Below are 20,003 nucleotides of genomic sequence, written 5' to 3' on the forward strand. Positions count from 1 at the left end.
ACAGGTGCACGAAATCGTTATACCTCTGACTACACTATGAAACGAGTCGAATCTTACGGAACGTCTGACCTAAACGCGACCAATCTACTTACGCGTACGAGTCGTGTAAATCGCTATGAAATAACAATGCTTTGTCTATACTTCCACGTTGTTTAACGTTTAAATAAGGTTGAAAATGTATCGATTAAACTATCGTTCACTGCATTTACATTCAATTGCATTTTTAAATTCCATTTCATATAACCAAGACGAGTCTGTACGAAATAAGCACAACTATCTGTCAACAGCATTGAAATGATTAAAATTTGTAGCACGCTACTAACCTGATGAACTTTTTCATTAAATACGAAGAAGAAGAGGTAGCGTAAATTAGGTCATACTCGCCTATATTGGTACGAAATTCTGTAACTGTGTGTACTCCCCGGAACGTAATTACACAATAATTATCAAACACATGTTCTATATATTAACACAGATTCCACAGACCACGTAAACGTGAACCGATACATCGTCCCGTGACACGAATATTACCCTTTTCTTACGCCTTTTTCTACGAAATGTAAGCATTTTGAAAAGATGTTTAAAAAAGAAAAAAAGAAACAAGTCGCATTCTACCAAGTGTCGTTAAAGCGTCACGAATCTTTAATTTTCAAACCTATCCCTTTGTTGCAAGCGTTGAGGGGAAAAATGAAAATCTTTGGGAAGGAAAATTGAACCAATAAGGTGATGTGTCGCTATAGCTTTACGCGAATCAGCGATGGGTGTTAATTTCGTTTCGTCAGCTCCAATAGTAATCATTAAATGCAGCATTTACACATTTGGCAACAAACTACACCAGAACAAATAATCCTAGCGCTTATTAATAACACGAGGCAATATTTAATAAAGGAAATATTCTTTGCGGTTAACCTGTACATTTCGGGATATGGAGTAAGATCAATAAACAGGGCTAAATAAATAAACAGTCAGACATTTAAACAAAATAATCCGTGAATTTATTAGAAATAACACAGGAAAGAATAAAAGAAATGACAAACAACAAATCAAAGACAATGAGGCTGTACTAACCGGTTAGGACGATTGTCCAATAAATCAACTAGTGAAGCAACTAATTGTAACTTAATTCTAATAGCATATCACAACCGCGAGTTCTTCTTTCGATGTTTTGATAGTTTCAGCTTTCGAAAGAAGACCATCGGTATCGCCATCACTTCATGTTTATCTTTTTTTTTTTTCGCACGTGGGCCAATTGTACTAGCGATATTTCCATTCACAATGCTTTCTAGCCTATTTGGAGAAATTCAACTGTAGTTACATAATTATATTCCTCTCAATCACCGTACTAGCCGTTCAACGATAGAAATGCCGAGCAATCGGTTACTTGACAATAAATTGTTTTGTTGCCGCGTTTGCAAAATATTTCCCACCAGTAATTGTAATATCGCACTAAAACTTTCGTTCACTTCGTTGTAAAGGATATCGTAAAATCGTTACCTGAAAATATTTTGCAATTACAGAGATTTCCTCGTAGATAATTCTATAACGATGACAACTTCGTTTAAATGAAAATTTCACCGTAGACCGTTCGCCGCAAAAATTCCTGGAAAATCGTTTGCATTTTCAATAACGTTTACCGAGTCTACGATACCGAAGCAAAACCTGCACCAAAGGTCAATCAATTACGAGAAAATGAAACCTCGAAATAATGTAGTCGGTCGCAATTCTCCCACGTGACACAATTGTTTCGATTCATTTATCTCTTTTTGCGGAACGAACATTATTGTTGTAACTTCACCGATACGTACAATCAATCTGGTTAAATGAAATTTGGATATTTTACTTGGAAACACCTACTCGATTGGATTTATTTAAAAGTAACAAGAAAATTCGAAAGGGTCGTATCAGTGTTTCTCAACCGATAAAATATTCGAAGAGTTTCAATTTACTCTGAATTCAACGAACAGAGTGGCCGATAATAAATTTAATTTTCACGTTCAATCGTAAAATTAATCCCGTTTTAAGGTTGAGAAGCACCGCTGGTATATACCCTATTCAGTAAATTTGTGCCGTTTGAGGAGAATACGTTTTCCCTTTCCCATTTTCACGCAGCTGAAGCGTTACGATCAGATGCAACGCGCATGCGCACACGCCATCAAACGCCATCAGTTGCGTGAGAATGGGAAACACGTCAATAGGGGAAAGCCCACAAACGAAACGGCACAAAAAGAATCCGTATCACCCATTGTATGTATGCGTACATACTTTAATATACATGGTCCTACATGCGAATGAACACCCATCTCCAGAATGTCTACATATTGTTTAATTAATTACACTATTTTATTTATATAATCGAACGAAAAAGTTCCTCAATTTATTTCATCTGTATCTATTAAATTGAGTTTAATATTTAAGAAAGAAACAATGTTAAAAAGATTTATAATAAGCAACTATTCCGCTTATTCGGTAATATTAGTTAACTGATAATGTTATTCTTTTATAAATGATTATTTCTGAATTTTCGATTAATTAGTGTTTAATAGACATTTCGTTAAACCAATAACAATACGATCCGCCAATTAATCTATCGAAATATTTAGTTATTTAATTATATAATTATTTAGTTATTTAGTTATTTAGTTATTTATTGAAATAAATTTGAAATATTTCCTTCCAAATTATTTTTGCGCTAGTGACTTATTTTAATCACCTATTTAGACTATCACAATTAAGAGTTTACCGGGAAACTACTATAGATATTATTAATATAGTAAATAAATTAATGAATGAAAAATTATTTTTTTTTTTTAATATTTCCTTCGTATAAATAAACGATGTTACGGTAAATAAATATTTGTATTTGTCTTATCACACGGTAACTATGTAGAAATCTTTCTTTGGGGAAATAAATCGTCGTTAAAGAATAAAACTATTAATATGTTATTTAGACAATGTTTAATTGCCCGTAGAATTATTATTTAGAAACATTTAAGTTCTTTCGTTTAAGATTCTTTTGGAATTAAAATCTTTAACATCTAGTTTACCGATCGGACAATTCGTGTAACAAATTTATTAATTTTTATTGCCACAAAATTATACTTGACTTGTGATACTCTCAGAAGAACAGTTCTTAATGAACCAGGTGAAAAAACGATATAACAGAAACATCAACGAAATTTATATGGAACGCTTTTGTAGAAATTGTTTCTTCTCTTGCATACTCATGGAAGTTACGCTGTTATCGGTAAGCTCTGTTCGAAGAGAGGTCCAAGTTTGAAAAAATTTTAGTTTGCCAACTACCGCAATGATTTCTTGTTAATCAGCGCCACTTTCCACTCTAATTAGGAGTACAAGTTGATTCAGAAAATAGCTCGATCAACGACGAATTTGCTCGCGTTCATTTGTTCGTTTCTTGGATTTTCCATCCACAATTTTTATCGGTAACAATTGGAATCTAAAGGCATATTAATATTTTTAACTATTGTACACTTGTTCGTAACAAAATCCTGGATGGAAACACTTCCTTAAACAACCGCACGGTTTTGAAATCATAACCTTTCGTTTAACAATTTTCTTCCCACTTAACATTGAAACGAAATCAATACCGTTTTAGAGGATGGTGTTTTTCTGTATTTTAGGGAGAAAACGACTTTCCGTGAATAGGTGGATCATCAACAAATCAGAATGTTTAAAATTGTGTGTGTAACATTAGCGTTAAACGACACCATAAATAGTGTCACGTATTAACCTCTCGTCCCATGGACGCGTGCCTATTACTTTGGCACGTTTTCAAAAGTCACATGCACAAAGCTACTCAATCTCCCTAGAATACGTTTATACTTGAATTCAATCTAAAGTGTTTCATTGTAACAATACATCGCATCGTACTCGTGCTAATAATTTCTTGGTATGGAATTTAATAAGAGAAACGATGTATCGCGACATTAATGTATCTAATCAGGACCAAGGATATAAATTTTGCAATGTCGAACGCCGATTACGTTTCAATGACGAGCGAAATCCGTAATAGATCAATTCAATTTGCTTTTAATTTCGAAGAGAAACGATTTCGTGCGTCCTCAAGCTATAAACTTTGTAAACAGTTTACGACACGGTTTGATAAATTTGAAAAAAAAAATTGTTTCTTCAGTCAATTTCACGAAACTGTACAGTGAATAATTCTACATTACTTTAAAAGTTTTCCGTAGCTTCACTGCTCATCGGATTCTTTCATTATTCAATTCGTCATTGACCATTGCATTTTCCTAATTGATTTCGGTTAATATGTCTAATTAGATACATCTACTTAGGCTTAGATAATTCTATATAAGGCATGGAGTATGTTATCTCGTTATCAGGTATGTAGATTATTCGTATATCTTTATTTCAAAATGTTGTTTCCTTCTCTCTCTCTCTCTCTCTCTCTCTCTCTCTCTCTCTCTCACTCACTCACTCACTCACTCACTCACTCACTCACTCACTCACTCACTTACTCACTCACTCACCCACTCACTCACTCATTCTCTCACTCACTCACTCACTCACTCATTCACTCACTCACTCACTCATTCCCTCACTCACTCTCTCACTCACTCACTCACTCATTCGCACTCTTACTCACTCACTCATTCGTACACTCACTCACTCACTCACTCACTCACTCACTCTCTATCTCACACACACACGCGCGCGCGAAGAGAGGAGAGAGCGAGGGGGAGAGAGAGAGAGAAAGGGAGGGAAAAGAGAGAGAGAGAGAGAGAGAGGCGCGCGAGGGGCGGGGAGCATGCGCACACACCATAGACGACCGTTTTCGCTTATTTGTGTATTCCTATTTCATCGTTTATCTAATTAAACGGGCAATTTTGTATCGAAATCTTCCTCGGACGAAAACGGTTTACACGATTTCTTTGTCGCGAAAATGCGTCCCCTATTATCTTGCAATATTCTTTCCTTCTGGTGTTTTAAACTTGACTCGTAAATTTCTAACTATTTGAACTGTTGTTATTTTCTTTCTTACTTTCAATGACATTCAATCACGTTTCGATTTATGTTCAATTACATCGCCTAATCGATTAATCAAAATATTCTGTCCCATGATTTATATTAATTTTACCCATTCGTAGAGAAACTTGGTTTCGCGAAGTGTAGACAGCGTTTCTTAATCTCTGGCGAATTTCGGATGTGCACGCGTATATATCTGCTTATACCATACAATCGTCTCCCGATTTTTCATGAAAATCACAAGTAAAACGTCGAGAAACAGCTACCATTCTTCTGCAACTCCTATTTAACCTACAATAAAACTCCGACAAATTCTCTGTCCTAAGTAAATTAGCTCGTTGATCAATGACTAACTTGTCAGTTCCCTATTAATCGATTAATTAACAATAAGTAAAGCCGGTGAGGCATATAAAATTATTCGTTAATTATTCAATTTTAGTGGAACCATCCATCACAAAGGTTTCTGTCTTTCATTACCTCTAATTATTTTTATTATTATTACTATTATTTACAAATTATTTAGTCTTAGAAAATATAATTGGTGAGAAATAGAGAATTCTAATAATGAACAACGTTGTTCCACGAATAAATATATTTGAAAGCAATTCGCAAATAATTTTTTATCGAAACGTTCGGCAACAAATTAATTAACTTCGTACAAATTCCGTTTGAATTTGTAAACGATTTGGGCAAATTTCAATATATCGTGTAATAATCGAACTGCTTGTAAAAATTTGAATTTATATATCGAGAAACTTTGATTTATAATATTGTGAAATTATTTACAAATTTTTGGAAAATATTTGGAAAGTTTATTACACAAAACAGCTTTGCTTTGCAATTTACTTTACAAGAAATATACAAATAATCTCTTCTTGGAAACAAAAAAATAACGTTGCAATATGGAAAGCTAACTTTCAGTCATGATAAAGTAACAGTTTAAAAATAATCGAAGTAATGATTGAATTTTCAGATTTTTTTGGGAAATTTTAATTACTGTCTATCAATTTAGAAAAGTTATTGCTACGTTCATCGTTTTATATGTAAAATTTTTGTCCAACTTTTTTATTCGTCGACATTACTTTTGTCTTTTAACAAAATTCATCGACTTTTCATTAATCGTATGAAAAATAATCGAACACTGCTTAAAAAACAATGGGAAGATTTCATAATAATTCTTATCTGCATTTAAATGCTTTATGTTTATAAAAATGTATAACAATATATAAACGAATGATGAAATTTTATCTATGGACAATAATTAAATATTAACATTGTTAACAGAAACTGCAGATTATTATATTTTAACTATATATCGTTCGTGATGACAGAAAAATTAATAAATCTGGTAAAAGAATGAAAGTAACTGTTTTAAAATTTACCGAGATCGATTCATTTTTTAAATGAGTTTCTACAGTCTCATCTGAGACAATTAAAATGGATTAATCAAATTATTGCACACCTTACGAGAAATTAAAGTAATAATATTATAAAAAGCAAATTCATTAGGCCTTGCATCTTTTCATTGACATTTCATCGGAGGCGTCGCACAGAAATACCAACTGATATCGAACGATAGTTAATTGCACTTTATTTAAAAAAAATGTAATCCATGTAATGATGATAATGCAGTAAAAAGTTTTATACTTCGGATACACTTCTCGATCAATCTGACCAATATATATGTATATGTAAAACTTAACAGAGAAAATCGATCTCGATAAGAATAAAAAAAATTCGCTAGTTTATAGCTTGAATGAAAACTAAAACGACAATAAAATTACAAAAAATAAACAAAACAATGTTAACTCATGTAAGTGAACAATCGATTATTTAATTCCCCGTCGAAATACCATGTTTTACTTGTTTAAACCTTTCATAGGCCTTGTAAAAATTATTTAGCTATTTATGTGTATATATATATTTATCTATATTACATATATATATATATATATATCACCAAATCAACAAATAAATATCCTAAATATATTAAATATCGTATAATAGATGCTCTCCCAACAAATAATATATAACTTCTCAACTATTCTCGTTAATAATAGTTCAATATAATTATATCTATGCATATGTATCTGTATATGTATATACACATACATATACGCATACATATATAAATTCATTTATTTATTTATATTTATATTTTTCTTCATTTCTTTAATTCTTCGGTTCATTTGTCTATTTATTTATTTGTTTAAACCTTAGGCGTTTATCTATACGAAAATGACTACCCTTGTATCCCGGTAGCTTTGCTTTTGTTTTTCTTCTTTCGTTATTTACTTTGCAAAGACGTAAAATTGTTAAAAAAAAAATTTACGAGGACACAGTAATCGACTTTCTAATACAATCGTCATTGTTACGACGATTAATAAGTGACGAACAAATAAAATTATTTCAAAAGTTATACGAACTTTCTTTTCGTCGCACTATTAGAAAAAGAAGGATAGATTAGTTTTTCCTAGAAATAAAGTTAATTAAGTCAGGCATAAATTTAATTTGTTTCATTATCCTAATTACCTCATCCATCCAATGCCTTTCTAAGGGGTTACTAGCGCTACATCTGCTCGCATGTTATTATTAACAACATTTTATCGTTTCTCACGATTTCTACCGACTCTGAAACCAGTTGATTCGATCCGTCTTCTGGATAATTACTTAAAGAGCATTCATTTTCTCTTGCTCGTTGAAGCTATTTGCTTTCAAATTAGATACATACGTTAATAGCGTTTTGAATTCGTGATATATATATTCTTTATCTATTTATCTCTTGCCTCGTTTCACGTGTTTGTTATAACTGGATCAATTTAAATTCCGTTCGTCACAATGACTGCCGCGGTGTTGGACGAAATCATTCCTGACGCAACTCGTTCGCTCAGGAGCCAGCTACCAGGTAACCAATTATTTATTTCATTTTTTTCACCAATAAAATATCCGATCCTCTAATCCAAACTAAAGATTACTTTTCTTCGAACCGCCAATTATCCATTATTTACTCTGTAGGTGGCATCCGGTAACAGATTGTCGGCTACGAATTAACTCGTGCACGGCAGTCAACGCGTTAAATTTAATTTTAACGAACCGAGTTTAATATCAATTTAATTCACGATCTCTTGTTTTTACTCGTAGCGTCCAAGCATCGAATGACGCGCGTGTTTATGGCGTTTGAACAGATCTGGATCAAACGAACGTTTCCCTATGGTCGAAAACAATTTCAGCCGTGGTTTTTTTTTCTTTTTTCTTTTTTTTTTTTTTTTCGGTGTACCTGTGTTCCAATCTCGAGAAACGAAATACAAGCTGGGCCAGAAACTACCTCTACCCTCTAAATATCTTCGAAACTATGGGAAACAGTGAGAACACTTTCCAAGCAAAAACTCCGCGGCTTAGGGGAATCTGTATCAAGCCAGAAATAGAAACCCACATTATTTCGTTTATAAAGTAATGGTAAACTTCGCGTCTCAAGTGCACTTAAGTGTACAACCTCCTACAGTTTCAGGGACATTTAGTTGGCAATAATCGCTGCACCGTCGATTACACGCGCTAATGTAACCTCGAAGCTTAAAGTAATCAACGAACTAACTCTATAAATACATCAATTTTAGGGTCAGCTTCGACGTACGTTCCAATACAAGGTGGTCAACAATGACTACGTTCGTCGGTGGCTCCAAGCTTCTGGAGTCACCGGCTGAATCATTCGAGTAACTTCGTCCAGCGGTTATTATCGAATACCATGAACCGTGGCGGGCTTGAGCCATGAAGCAATTTAATCGAAGAAAATAAATCGACGTGGGTCCGACGGCCGAGATTGGGTGAAGCAGAAAGGTTGGTTGCAAGGAGCCCTTAGAGTCAAATGAACGCCCCGAAGTTCTTCAAATGTCCAAAGTTGCACGTTCAACGCACCCCTACCACCTCTCACTTATCCTCTGGATTTGCTCTCGGTGATCTTTCTGTTTCCTGTCTCTCGCTGCGAACAAATACCAACCCTTCCAAACATCTTTCATTTTTTTTTTTTCCTCACAGCGTGTCTGTGCTGTAACAGTGGTCATTCGTTCCGAGGGTGAACAATTGTATCAATCTTTGATACGAGAAACAACGCAAATTTAATATTTTCCAATGCCCTTTCGAGTGTTAACCCTTTCCACTCGAGAGGCGATTAATTCGATATACTTTCACCGATTGGGAAAACCATCGTGGTTTGGAATTGAAATTAAAATTCAATTACTCCTTTCTTGTAAGATGTAAACGTATACGTGAAATGTTGGAATGAAAATGTTCCGTTTGAAATTAATTAAACTGGTAGCAGAAAAGCTTCGAGTGAAAAGGGTTAAGTTTCGCGAACATTGGTAATCCTTGATCGAACGATGTTCTTTGTCTGCAACTTTGAAAATCTTTCGAGCATTAGATACTTTTACGACTATAAATTATAATTTACACAGTGTAACGATAAATTAGACGTACAGGACGGTATTGGGAAAATTTTAATCGAAGTAACGATTAACGATCACGGTTCGAGTGCATAATCGTTAATCGTTCGCGACGATTGACGATTAAATTAATCGTTAATCGCTTCGTTGTCGATAAAGATTTGATTTGGTTTGTAAATTTACTGCGTTATTATCCTGCGCTGAATGCATCTACGGAATTATTGATTCGTCGACAAAGTGATTATCGGTCCCTTAAATTTAAGCAATTCGATATAAGAATGTGGTTTACATTAATTTGGAAATTAATTAATCGACAATCGGTCCGTTTTACTCGAAACCATTTTTGATTGAATCACAGATGGCTCGTGACAGCGTAAGTGTTTACTGTCACTGGGAATCACGTAATCACGTAACGAAGGCGAAACATTTTTGCATCCATTACTAACGATTCCATCTACGTGCACAATTTTAATTATTGCTTCGTTCGAGCAAAATTCAAGGACAAAAATCGTTACACGTATGAACGTGTTTTACCAAATCTTTTTCCTCTTGATAGTGTCCTTCTGCGTCTATTATGGAGGATATGACCCATCAGAACCGAAACAATCTACCTCTAATAATTTCCTTTATTTCAGACAACACAAATAAATACCTGACATACAATTTTTATGGTTGTAAAGTTTGAATACGATTTAACGAGACAAATTTTGGAAATCCATTACAACTTGCAAGAAAAATGTGCTATATCGGTGATTATTAAAAATTATTAAAAAAATTATCCAATTCATGAACTTTTTTATATACCGTCGCTCTTTGTACAACCAGTTCAATTATGTCTGACACATTTTATCCGTATTGCCAGAAATAAAGGAAATAATCGGGTGCATTGATTTTAGTGGAGACGTTATGTATTATTGTCTAAGTATAACGTTGTATCGTTCCTGCTGTTAATTGAGTAACATAAACAAATAAAAAGGAATTATTCTCTCATTGATAATACGTAGAAATAGAATGCATTAAGTGTGACGCACTTAAACGCACCATCGCGTTGATTTACTTCGATATCTACGATCTTTAGAGAAAAATAAGTTAAACAAACGTTTAGCAATTTCAAAGGTGACATAAGTCGGATCGATCGAAGTCTTTCAAGGTGAATGTGTTTCAGTATTTGAAAATGATCTTTGTCTGATTCAAACGTTGATATACATTTTATAGCAGAATTGAAGGTTACACATTATTTTCAATACATTGATCATAGATGTTTGCGGTCAGGCATAATGTGACTGGTTCGTAGTTCTTTCGTTTATACTGACGTAAATAATAAAAGATCGAGTGTTGCGAGACGCACACCAGTGAACGTATTAATTTCTTTCTGTAGTTCCTCCTTTCTCGTTTCAATTTCTTTTCTACCATTTACGTCCAGTATTCCATTGTTATTTTCTTCTTTTTCACTCCCTTCCTTCTTTCTTTCTATTTCACTAATATCCTTCCTATTTGTATTCTTATTCTTTCTGCTTTTATTTGTTCCAATAATATCTCCCAGCAGAAAGAATTGGAACGCAAATAAAAAGGATAGCAGAGAAATACGAAGAAAAAGTCAAGACATATATACATACATACATACATATATGTGTTTTTGTATATATGTACACACTATATATATGTATGTATGTATAATATATATTTATATTTCTCTTACTCTTTCTACCTTCCCTTCTTTTTCTCCATTCCCATATTTATGTCAGGTAGAACAATTTTTTTCAATCAGTCTTCCTTGAAACAACATTCTTCCTCTATAGTTGTTTTTAAACTTTCTCTGTCCAATTCTCCATCCCACACTTTGTGTTTGTACTGCACAATGTATCCGATATTAATTCAAGAAATTTAGCAACGTTGACGTATATCGTAATCATTTTAGTCAAAACTTATTTCTTCTTCGTGGCCCTTTGTTCTTCCTGCGACCAACTGCACAAATCTAACTGCACAGGTCTACGATGATTGCATTCCGACAAACTTGTACTTCAATCTTGCTATAAAAAATCTATGTTTCAATTGAATCCACTGGCCGAGAGATTTTACGACCCGTTCTTTAAGACCGTTTTATATCAGAGTCGGGCCATGTGTTCACATTGTAGTTCGCGCCACACACACACACACACACCACTCTCACCCTATACTCTTAATGCAAAAACGATCCAACTATTCACGTCGACGAATACATTCTATTGACAATTTGCACAGCGGCAGCGATTCTCGAAAAGACGAAACTCTTCTTTCGTACGATTTCACAACGAGAGAGTCCACGATATTCCAATCGATAACACAGAATTCGAGAATTGAAATTCGATACTTCCCGAACACGTTTTATTTATCAATTCGTTCACGTACCGATAGAAAAATGAAACAGGAAGAAATTCAGAAATTTGGAAACGATCACATACTTCGAAGACGACGATCAATTTTACACAAGAACTGATGAATGTTTGTCGCGTATTTCTTGTTAAACTCGTTTAAAAATGAAAAAGAATACTACGCGAATACACTAAGTATCGCTCGAAAATATATTCTTCTTAGTGTACTATAATTCTTCCTTGTTTTTGTCCATTTTCCATGATTTTTTACCATCTTCGTCGAAATCAATATTTTCCGATCAAATTTAATAAGTTTGTCGAAATCGATACTTTTTGGTAAGATTTAGTAGATTTGCAGTTTAGCTTGCGTACTTTCGGATGAACAGTGGATAAAATTACGTATTTCGAAATGATAACACGTTTTTCGATCTACCTGCCAATTGTGTCGTGATTTTATCTGCACCGAGTCACCGAATTTTTTATAGAAGCATTCATCGTTAGCACGTGTTGGCAAAATATCGTATAAATATTCATTGCGAAAAAGTTTAAGTAGATCGAAATAATACGAGAACGCTCGAGAGGTTGCAAACTCGCAATCTTAGGACATGCAGGCTCTACCGAGCTCGTAACTTTCTCAAATAATTTGGAACATTCGCGAAGTGATTAACATCGATTTTGATGAAATTTTGCAGGCTTGTGGAGTAGCCAAAAATAAGGGGCACGTGTTCCTCTCGACTGCAGGAATTCGAGTTTAACGTTTTCGGTTCTGGATTCAACGTACACAACGGTATAAATAATTATAGGTTCAAGATATCTTTTGTAACGTTTCCGCGAGAAAGATTCGGAAACATTGTTAACTTTTCGCATAAATAATTCCAAGTTCAAAATAACTTTCATAACGTTCCATCGACAAAGATTCAAAAACATTGTTAACTTCTCGTGTTCGTTTGAAATATTGCTACTTTCGGTAGCTCATAAATTTCAATTCACGTTCTTAGCAAATTGCTCGGAACATTCCGTGATCTTTCCAAAAATCGGATTAAGATACCAACGATCACTATCTTGTCTTTGCAAGAATGTTCAGAAGTCTTTAAGACTGAAAATGGTACAAATGTGATGAATATGAATATATTATTTTTTGTCAATAAAGCAGAAAGAATCTGTTTGAAAAATTTCCTTGCATGTTTTCAAGACAGTGTTAACGAGGAGTCTTTGGAGGGTAGTTTCACCCCTCAAACATGAGCCAGTGAACAAGGGTTCCTTATTTTTAACTGCTTTACAAATCTTCAAAATTTCATCAAAATCTTTAGAACATCCAACTTCAAACTTACCCACACACACACACACACAAGATTCAACATTCACAAATTTTTCAACTCTGAATACAAAACGTTATGTCTCTCTTGATGCTATGCAACTATTGTTTAACCCATTTTTCTTTCGACATAATAGTATAAACGTAAATCAAGGTGGTTATTTCTAGTGCATTATCCTGTACATAAATGAATAAACAATTCAAGGAACATATGCGAGACAGTGCACTGCGATAAAAGTTTGATCATCTTTTTCTTTTCTAACGACTCCGTGCTATAATTGTTATGATACATTTATGTTAGAAAGAAAAAAAAACGGTTACCAAGAGCACACTTTTAAATCAAAACGAATTACAAAATAAAGGAAACAAATTTTGTCTGTAATAAATTGTAGCCAATACTACACGGCAGCGTTGTCGAAAAAATCGACTCGATTGACAACTTATCAATTACTAAATTGAGGGGAACTCCTTTTTTCTTTACTGTTTCGATTCGTTAGTGACACTCAGTTTTAGGGGGTGTGCAACCCCGTGTAATTGCTAAGGGTACTGTAGACACCAAAAGTGTCCACAATTCTTGTTTACTATGAATGAAAATATATTTGATAAATGAACAAGTATTTTAAGAAACAACCACTAAGAATTTTCTAGCTAAGGATTCAGACTTTGAACCTTTGCTGGTATAAAAGCAAAACAAAATTAATTTTATCGGAAGAACAGCTGGAATGTATTGATTATTTTTTCTCTATGGAACAGGAGAACTATGTTATCGAGAACTATGTTATACATTTCCATCAATACAAATATGGATATTGCAAAACTAAAAGCCAAGTTTCTTCCATCAAATGTTAAATGCATTTACACTTAGGCAAACAAAAACTGTTTTTTTTTTCTTCTGTAGCATAAATCAAATAAATTCCTTCTCGAACAGTTGGGCAACAATTAAGCGGGGATTACTATAGCAATAATAAATATTATTCGTAACGAATCGGATAAAACAATCGATAACGTTACTGACGACCATGAAATCGTGAAATACTTGGAATATTTCAATAAAGATGTTAAGAACAATAGGAATCAGGTAACGAGCAACCGTGCTTGTTTCTGGAACCTTACTAGTCGATTATTTCGTTGACTATGCCATAAGTTCTGTTGTTCGTGATTGAGAGAATCGTCTAACACCGTAACACTCCAATTTAATATTCAAAACGACCGCACAACATTAAAGAGAAACGCGTAAAGTAAAATACAATTATTGTCTTAAAAAGCGGACTTGATTTTGATCTTCAATTACTGTTACCACAAATATTGGAAATAATTTAATAACCGCGTACGATGCAAACACGAGGTGTGGATCATTATTATCTTGTAGTTTGAAAACCCGGTTCATATTTAATTAATGTAGTAATTAATTAGGTAGTATCAGGACGAAGTAAACCTCTGTTCGAAACGTTACGGTTACCGTGTACCTGCCTACATATATAAAACATTTAGCAACACATTTACCGACAGTAAATGAAAAATATATTAGTGTAAAATTCGCAAACATTGATACAAAGGAACTATAATTTAATAAATCATTCGGGTGCGCGCAAACCTGAAGTGTCTAAAATTTTCGGGCTTCGATGCGGGTTTATATTCTGCGTGTCATTCAATTGTCAAAAATTATTTTGGCAAAAAAAAATGATGCACTGAATAAATGACAAAATATTCCGAGTGTGTCGTTCATCTTTAAACTACGATATACTTTTTAGCCGAGCCGCAATTCAAGTAAATGAAATAGAGATACACATTTCTCTTGTTCTAATTTTCACATTTGACAATTGAACGGCGCGTAAAATACGAGAACACTCGAAAACTCGAAAATAAAAAAGAAAAATTCATCCCGAAACGAGTTTCACATGCGCAAAATTTCAAGTATTACGGTATACAGAACATTCTCAAGTTAAACGATCGAATTGCAATCGTACGGTCTCTGAATAAAAAGAAAACGATACTACTGTATAAACATTGGTCCGAAACAGCTTGTCGAGAAATGAATATAATAAAATTTTTGAAAACGAGGAAACCAATTTTGCTGCATTTACATTACGATTAATTCACGATCCTCAATGGAAATGCATTATCATCTTCCGGTATCTGCAACAGGTTTATCTACCCATTCATGAAATTCTAACCGCTTATTCATACTCAGCTGGTAAAAGTTTCCGCGGCGATGTACAATAGTATAGATCTCGATTGTGCGAACAGTAAATCGAGGTATACGTAATTGACACTAAGTTCCCAGAAAACTTCTTGTGGGAGTATTATCAAATAAATCTGAAATTGTTTCGCATCTACAATGCTGATATTGAACGTCATCCATTTGACGTCATTCGGATAAACGACGAAGTAAACCTATCGCGTGTAACTAAGAATGGAATCCAATAAACACAGAGTAATGTGGCATACCCCCATTAGGGAATCCTTGCAGATATTCGCTTACAGCGGCTCAAACGTTCCCATTACAGAAACCGTAAATGAAATGCATTTTCGTGTACCCGTCACTCGGGAAAGATGGTGGCACCATCATTTAAAGCTATACTACGTGTTGATAGTTCTCGATGTTAAGGCAAGTTACGTCGATGACCTACGAAATTCCAAGATCCACGATTTGAAATGGTAAATATTAGGATCGTACCACAAGTTCGTATATGCAAGGAACGATGTGCAAGTGCATATTTGCCACGTGGTCAAGGCAATCACGCACCGTGAGCTGATCCAGCTTTGGCATCGTTTCCATTTTCATCAAATGTCTATGTACACATCATTTTGACACGTTTAGCATTCGCGATACTTCTCACGTTAACGAACCCCTCTCGTTTCGTTCACCATGAGTTTCCCTTTTCGGGACTCGTGCAACACGAGATGACGAAAATGGACATGCATTTCGTTGATTATTTTATCGAGTATCGAATACAAAATTCTTATAACACATTCTATAACATATTCTTACTTCTTCTACTTATTTCTTCCATAGTTCTAAACTGAAGCGTAACAGTTTAGCCACCAAAGTTCTTCTATCTCCGTGTATAGTATTTATAAAACATAACGCGAGAAGTACAAACACACCGCGGCACGAACTTATGGGACGACCTAATGGAACTCGAACGAAGATTAAATTTATTATTACCATAATGTAAATACAGCAAACCAGTTACCGATTTCTCCATTTTTTCATTTATTAGAATCTTTAAACGAAGCTGTATTTATATAATATTTTTATCTTATTCTTTTGTTTTCGCCCACAGAACACAGTATCGCAGTTCGATGGTTCAATACCGTAAAATACTTATGGGATTTCGAGCGAAACCCTAAACATTACAAATTCCCGATCCAACTCGGAATTTTCTGGTTCTCGCTTACCCCTGATAAATTGTTCTCTAACGAAATTAGCGTAAAACGGAAGCGAATAAATTAGAAATTGAATTTGACTCACCAAATGTATCTAATAGATTTCATCTTGAGTGCCGTAGAGTTCTCCTTGCACTTGTAAGCCAACACTTGTTTCACACTGCTTACGTCGACTGTGGGAAATCTCGATGTCACGTAAGCTTTAAAAGTACAATGAAATATGTATTTCGATCATTTTCGTTACAATTAAACACAGAATGGACTGTTATAAATATTCTAGTCCTAATGGATAGGTTCCATTTGAACAATATTTTTAACGATTACAACCACGAGGTGTGCGTTTTCACGCATACGCGATGAAGCAAGTTTTTCACAATTAGTACATTACGACCTAAATTCATTCGACGTGTATCAATTTTGTCGTAGAATAAATTGAAATTTTTAATAGGGGCCAACGTGTGTGTAGAAACGTAAAAAAAGACTATGGACCACTATGGATAGCATAACATCCATTTTTATTTGAATGCCCTACAATCTGGTCATTGTTTGTTTAAACACAAGTATAAATCTACCGTATAGCTTTTTAATGACACGATATGAGTAATAAAGTAATAAAGATGTGAACGTACCTAAATATTTTGAAGCATTTGAGACTTTAAGAAAAGGTTTGAGGCGATACGAGGCACACAAAGAATGTAATTTCATCGAATAAAATTTGCTAAAAAACTTGTGAACCGAAAAGGGAATATTTTATTGTCTGAAAATTCGCTTATTCCCACAGCCATGTTCACCGATTAGTTCGAATAATCGAGATTTTATTGTACTCCTTCTGTACGAGAACTGCAGGTAGCTAAGACCCATGATTTATGACCTTAAATTGTCAATGAATATCATTGCGATTATTAAAATGCGTGTACATATTATAATCGTTTGATACAATTGTAATTATCGAAGACCAAATAACATGAGAAACGTCGAGAAAATTTTGTTCACTCGAAGACGAGAATAAGACTTTTTCAAATGAAACCGCGCAAGAAAATAAATAGACAAGTTCCGTTACGAGCAGTTGGTAAGCATCAAACGCGTTATAAAAACTTGATACATTTTTATTTGTTTATTTATAGATAAGTACTCGCGAGAAAAGAAGAAAACTTAACGATCGGAACAAACTAGATTGCGCCGAGAGGAAAGATAGTGACTTTATAATCATGAATTCCCTTTATTCTGCAACCTATTTTTGTTTCAAGTAAATATTTAGACACCGCCGAGAGTTTTCACCGCTTTATTCTTGGATATCCTGTGTTCATCATGTTTATTGATACGCGTATTTTACGTTCCTTTCCTATGTTTTGTTTAACCCTATTGAATCAATCGTTCTGCGAAATTCCAAAGAACTCGATGCACAACTGTTGCTATTATTATTATTATCTTACTCGGAACACTAAAATCTGTATATTTATTTCATCATGGATAATAGTAATCGTTCTTTTTCCATTTTTTTTTTTTCGATATCGTCTTAGTCACTGATCGAATATCTTTACGAAACAGTCACTTAAATTACAAAAATACTTTACTATTCGCCAGAACACTATTCACGATCAATTTGAAATTATAAACTTATCAGATTGTAGAAAAAAAAAATGGAATTCTTTACGTCGTAGAACAAAAGACATTTGAGAAACTAAAATCAAATCTCGAGTTGATTTCGTCAGACCGATCGGAACGCTATGACGTTATAAGATTTTCAGTTTCTACGATAACAAATCTCGTGATCGCGCGACAAAGAAAATCGTAACTTAATATCAAGTAAACACGCACCTCAAACGATATCATTGAAACGGCTACGAGATCTGTGTAATTCATTTTCAAACTCGAAGCAAATAATATTCGACGGATTGTTGCGACGTAAATTTTCTAATCGTAAATCTTAAAATAGCTTTATCTTATAGAAACAGCTTGGGAAAATCCGATTGTAGTTTTTCCGAATTTTTCAAAGTAAAGCTGACTTGAAATTTGAAACAATGGGAATTTACCTCCAACTTAAATGAAAAATTTCTTTGCAAAAGTCGATTCTTTCCGACGAAAACAAAAAGAAATAGAGAGTACGGTTATTATCGCATTTCAAATCTCGCGCCAAAGTTTTATTTGTACGAAATGATTTAAGAAATAACGTTTGCTCGATCCGTTTAAATAATTTATCAATAGAGATAATTGAAGACGACATTACCCGACAATTGAATCGTGCAAATATTATTCGTGTGAATTTACTGCTCCGAATGGTAGAAAAGTACCGTAGTGAATATAATTACATTTTACAAACGTTCGCTTTATTAATCGGTATTTCTAACTTCGATTCAGTTTTCTTATTACACGACGAAGAAGTTTTAATTAGAACTCGTGCCTTGTATTTATTCATTCGAATTTCAATATTCCAAAACATCAATCGGGACACCCGAAACTTTGTTTGCGCCTCAGGCTTCTCAAGTCGATTCCGTGGCGCTCGTTACAACAAACTTCGAGCGCATTCACTGAAGAATTCGTACAGAATTTCAAAGTTGAGCGATTTAGATTTTGACAGATCGTCTAATTGTAAATAAGTGATTGACCGAACACGAAATGACATTACCGAATCGGTAAACTCGTCTGCATTGTATCGTTTCAGCTTTTTATCGAACAGAAACACGAAATAAATTTAAAAATTCTCTACCTTAAGGGTCTTCCTTCATCGGTAACGTAACGAAAGATCAAAGGTATGAAATTTGTCAAATTTATTAACATAATATGTAAAAATATATGTTCTTCCATCAGTAACTGTTTAGAATCTTCCTTTTTGATAATTGATCTACATGTAGGGATGAAAATAAAATATAGAGAAAGGTATGTATCCACGGTGCGAAATTGAAAAACTCTCTAACTGTTAAAAAGTTAGATTCGTACACAATTTCTTCAATTGTGTTGCAATGAAATTGGATCGTTAATTTCTAACATTTTGTAAATTTATTATGAGATGGAGTTCTCTCGAAATGCGAATAGTAAGAAGTCATCGCATATGCAATGACATATCGTCATTCGGCATTAAAAGGATTAATTATTTATACAGACTAGGTTATGCATGCCTATTACCTGTACAACACCACATGAAGAATTTTATTATACGCTAACGTAATTAGGTCATGCTTGGCCGCAATAAATGCCATAGCCATCTATTTGACAAACAAGCATAGAAATCGAACGTGTTATGTTTGCACAATGTCTTCCTACTTTTGTGTTTTCACATCCAAGCAATTCGTAATTGAAAATAATGAATTTAATATTCTTTATAGCGAACGAGAAAAGTTTTATAATTCGATTAATGTAAAATATCCTGCGAGCAATATTAGACCATTACAATCGAACTGCATACGATTCGAATATAAAAGTGTTTACTACATATATCGAGTATAATAATTCACAGAGTCTTATACTCTGTCACTATACTCATCAGTATCTATCAAATTTAATTTTCCACAT

General features: G+C 33.9%; 1 protein-coding gene across 1 annotated transcript in view; it reads right to left on the reverse strand.

Moving 5' to 3' along the window:
• Positions 1–6,306: 6,306 nt before the first annotated feature.
• Positions 6,307–20,003, reverse strand: part of LOC143153091 (uncharacterized) — a 40,123-nt gene continuing 26,426 nt past the window's right edge. Inside the window, exons 8-9 of the mRNA XM_076323921.1 lie at positions 16,579–16,693; positions 6,307–8,977 (exon numbers count right to left, since the gene is read on the reverse strand). Of these exons, the coding sequence (XP_076180036.1) occupies positions 8,926–8,977; positions 16,579–16,693 (167 nt within the window). The 3' untranslated portion in view covers positions 6,307–8,925. The remainder of the gene's footprint in view (positions 8,978–16,578; positions 16,694–20,003) is intronic.

This window comes from Ptiloglossa arizonensis, chromosome 12, assembly GCF_051014685.1.
Source record: "Ptiloglossa arizonensis isolate GNS036 chromosome 12, iyPtiAriz1_principal, whole genome shotgun sequence".
Lineage (NCBI taxonomy): Eukaryota > Metazoa > Arthropoda > Insecta > Hymenoptera > Colletidae > Ptiloglossa > Ptiloglossa arizonensis.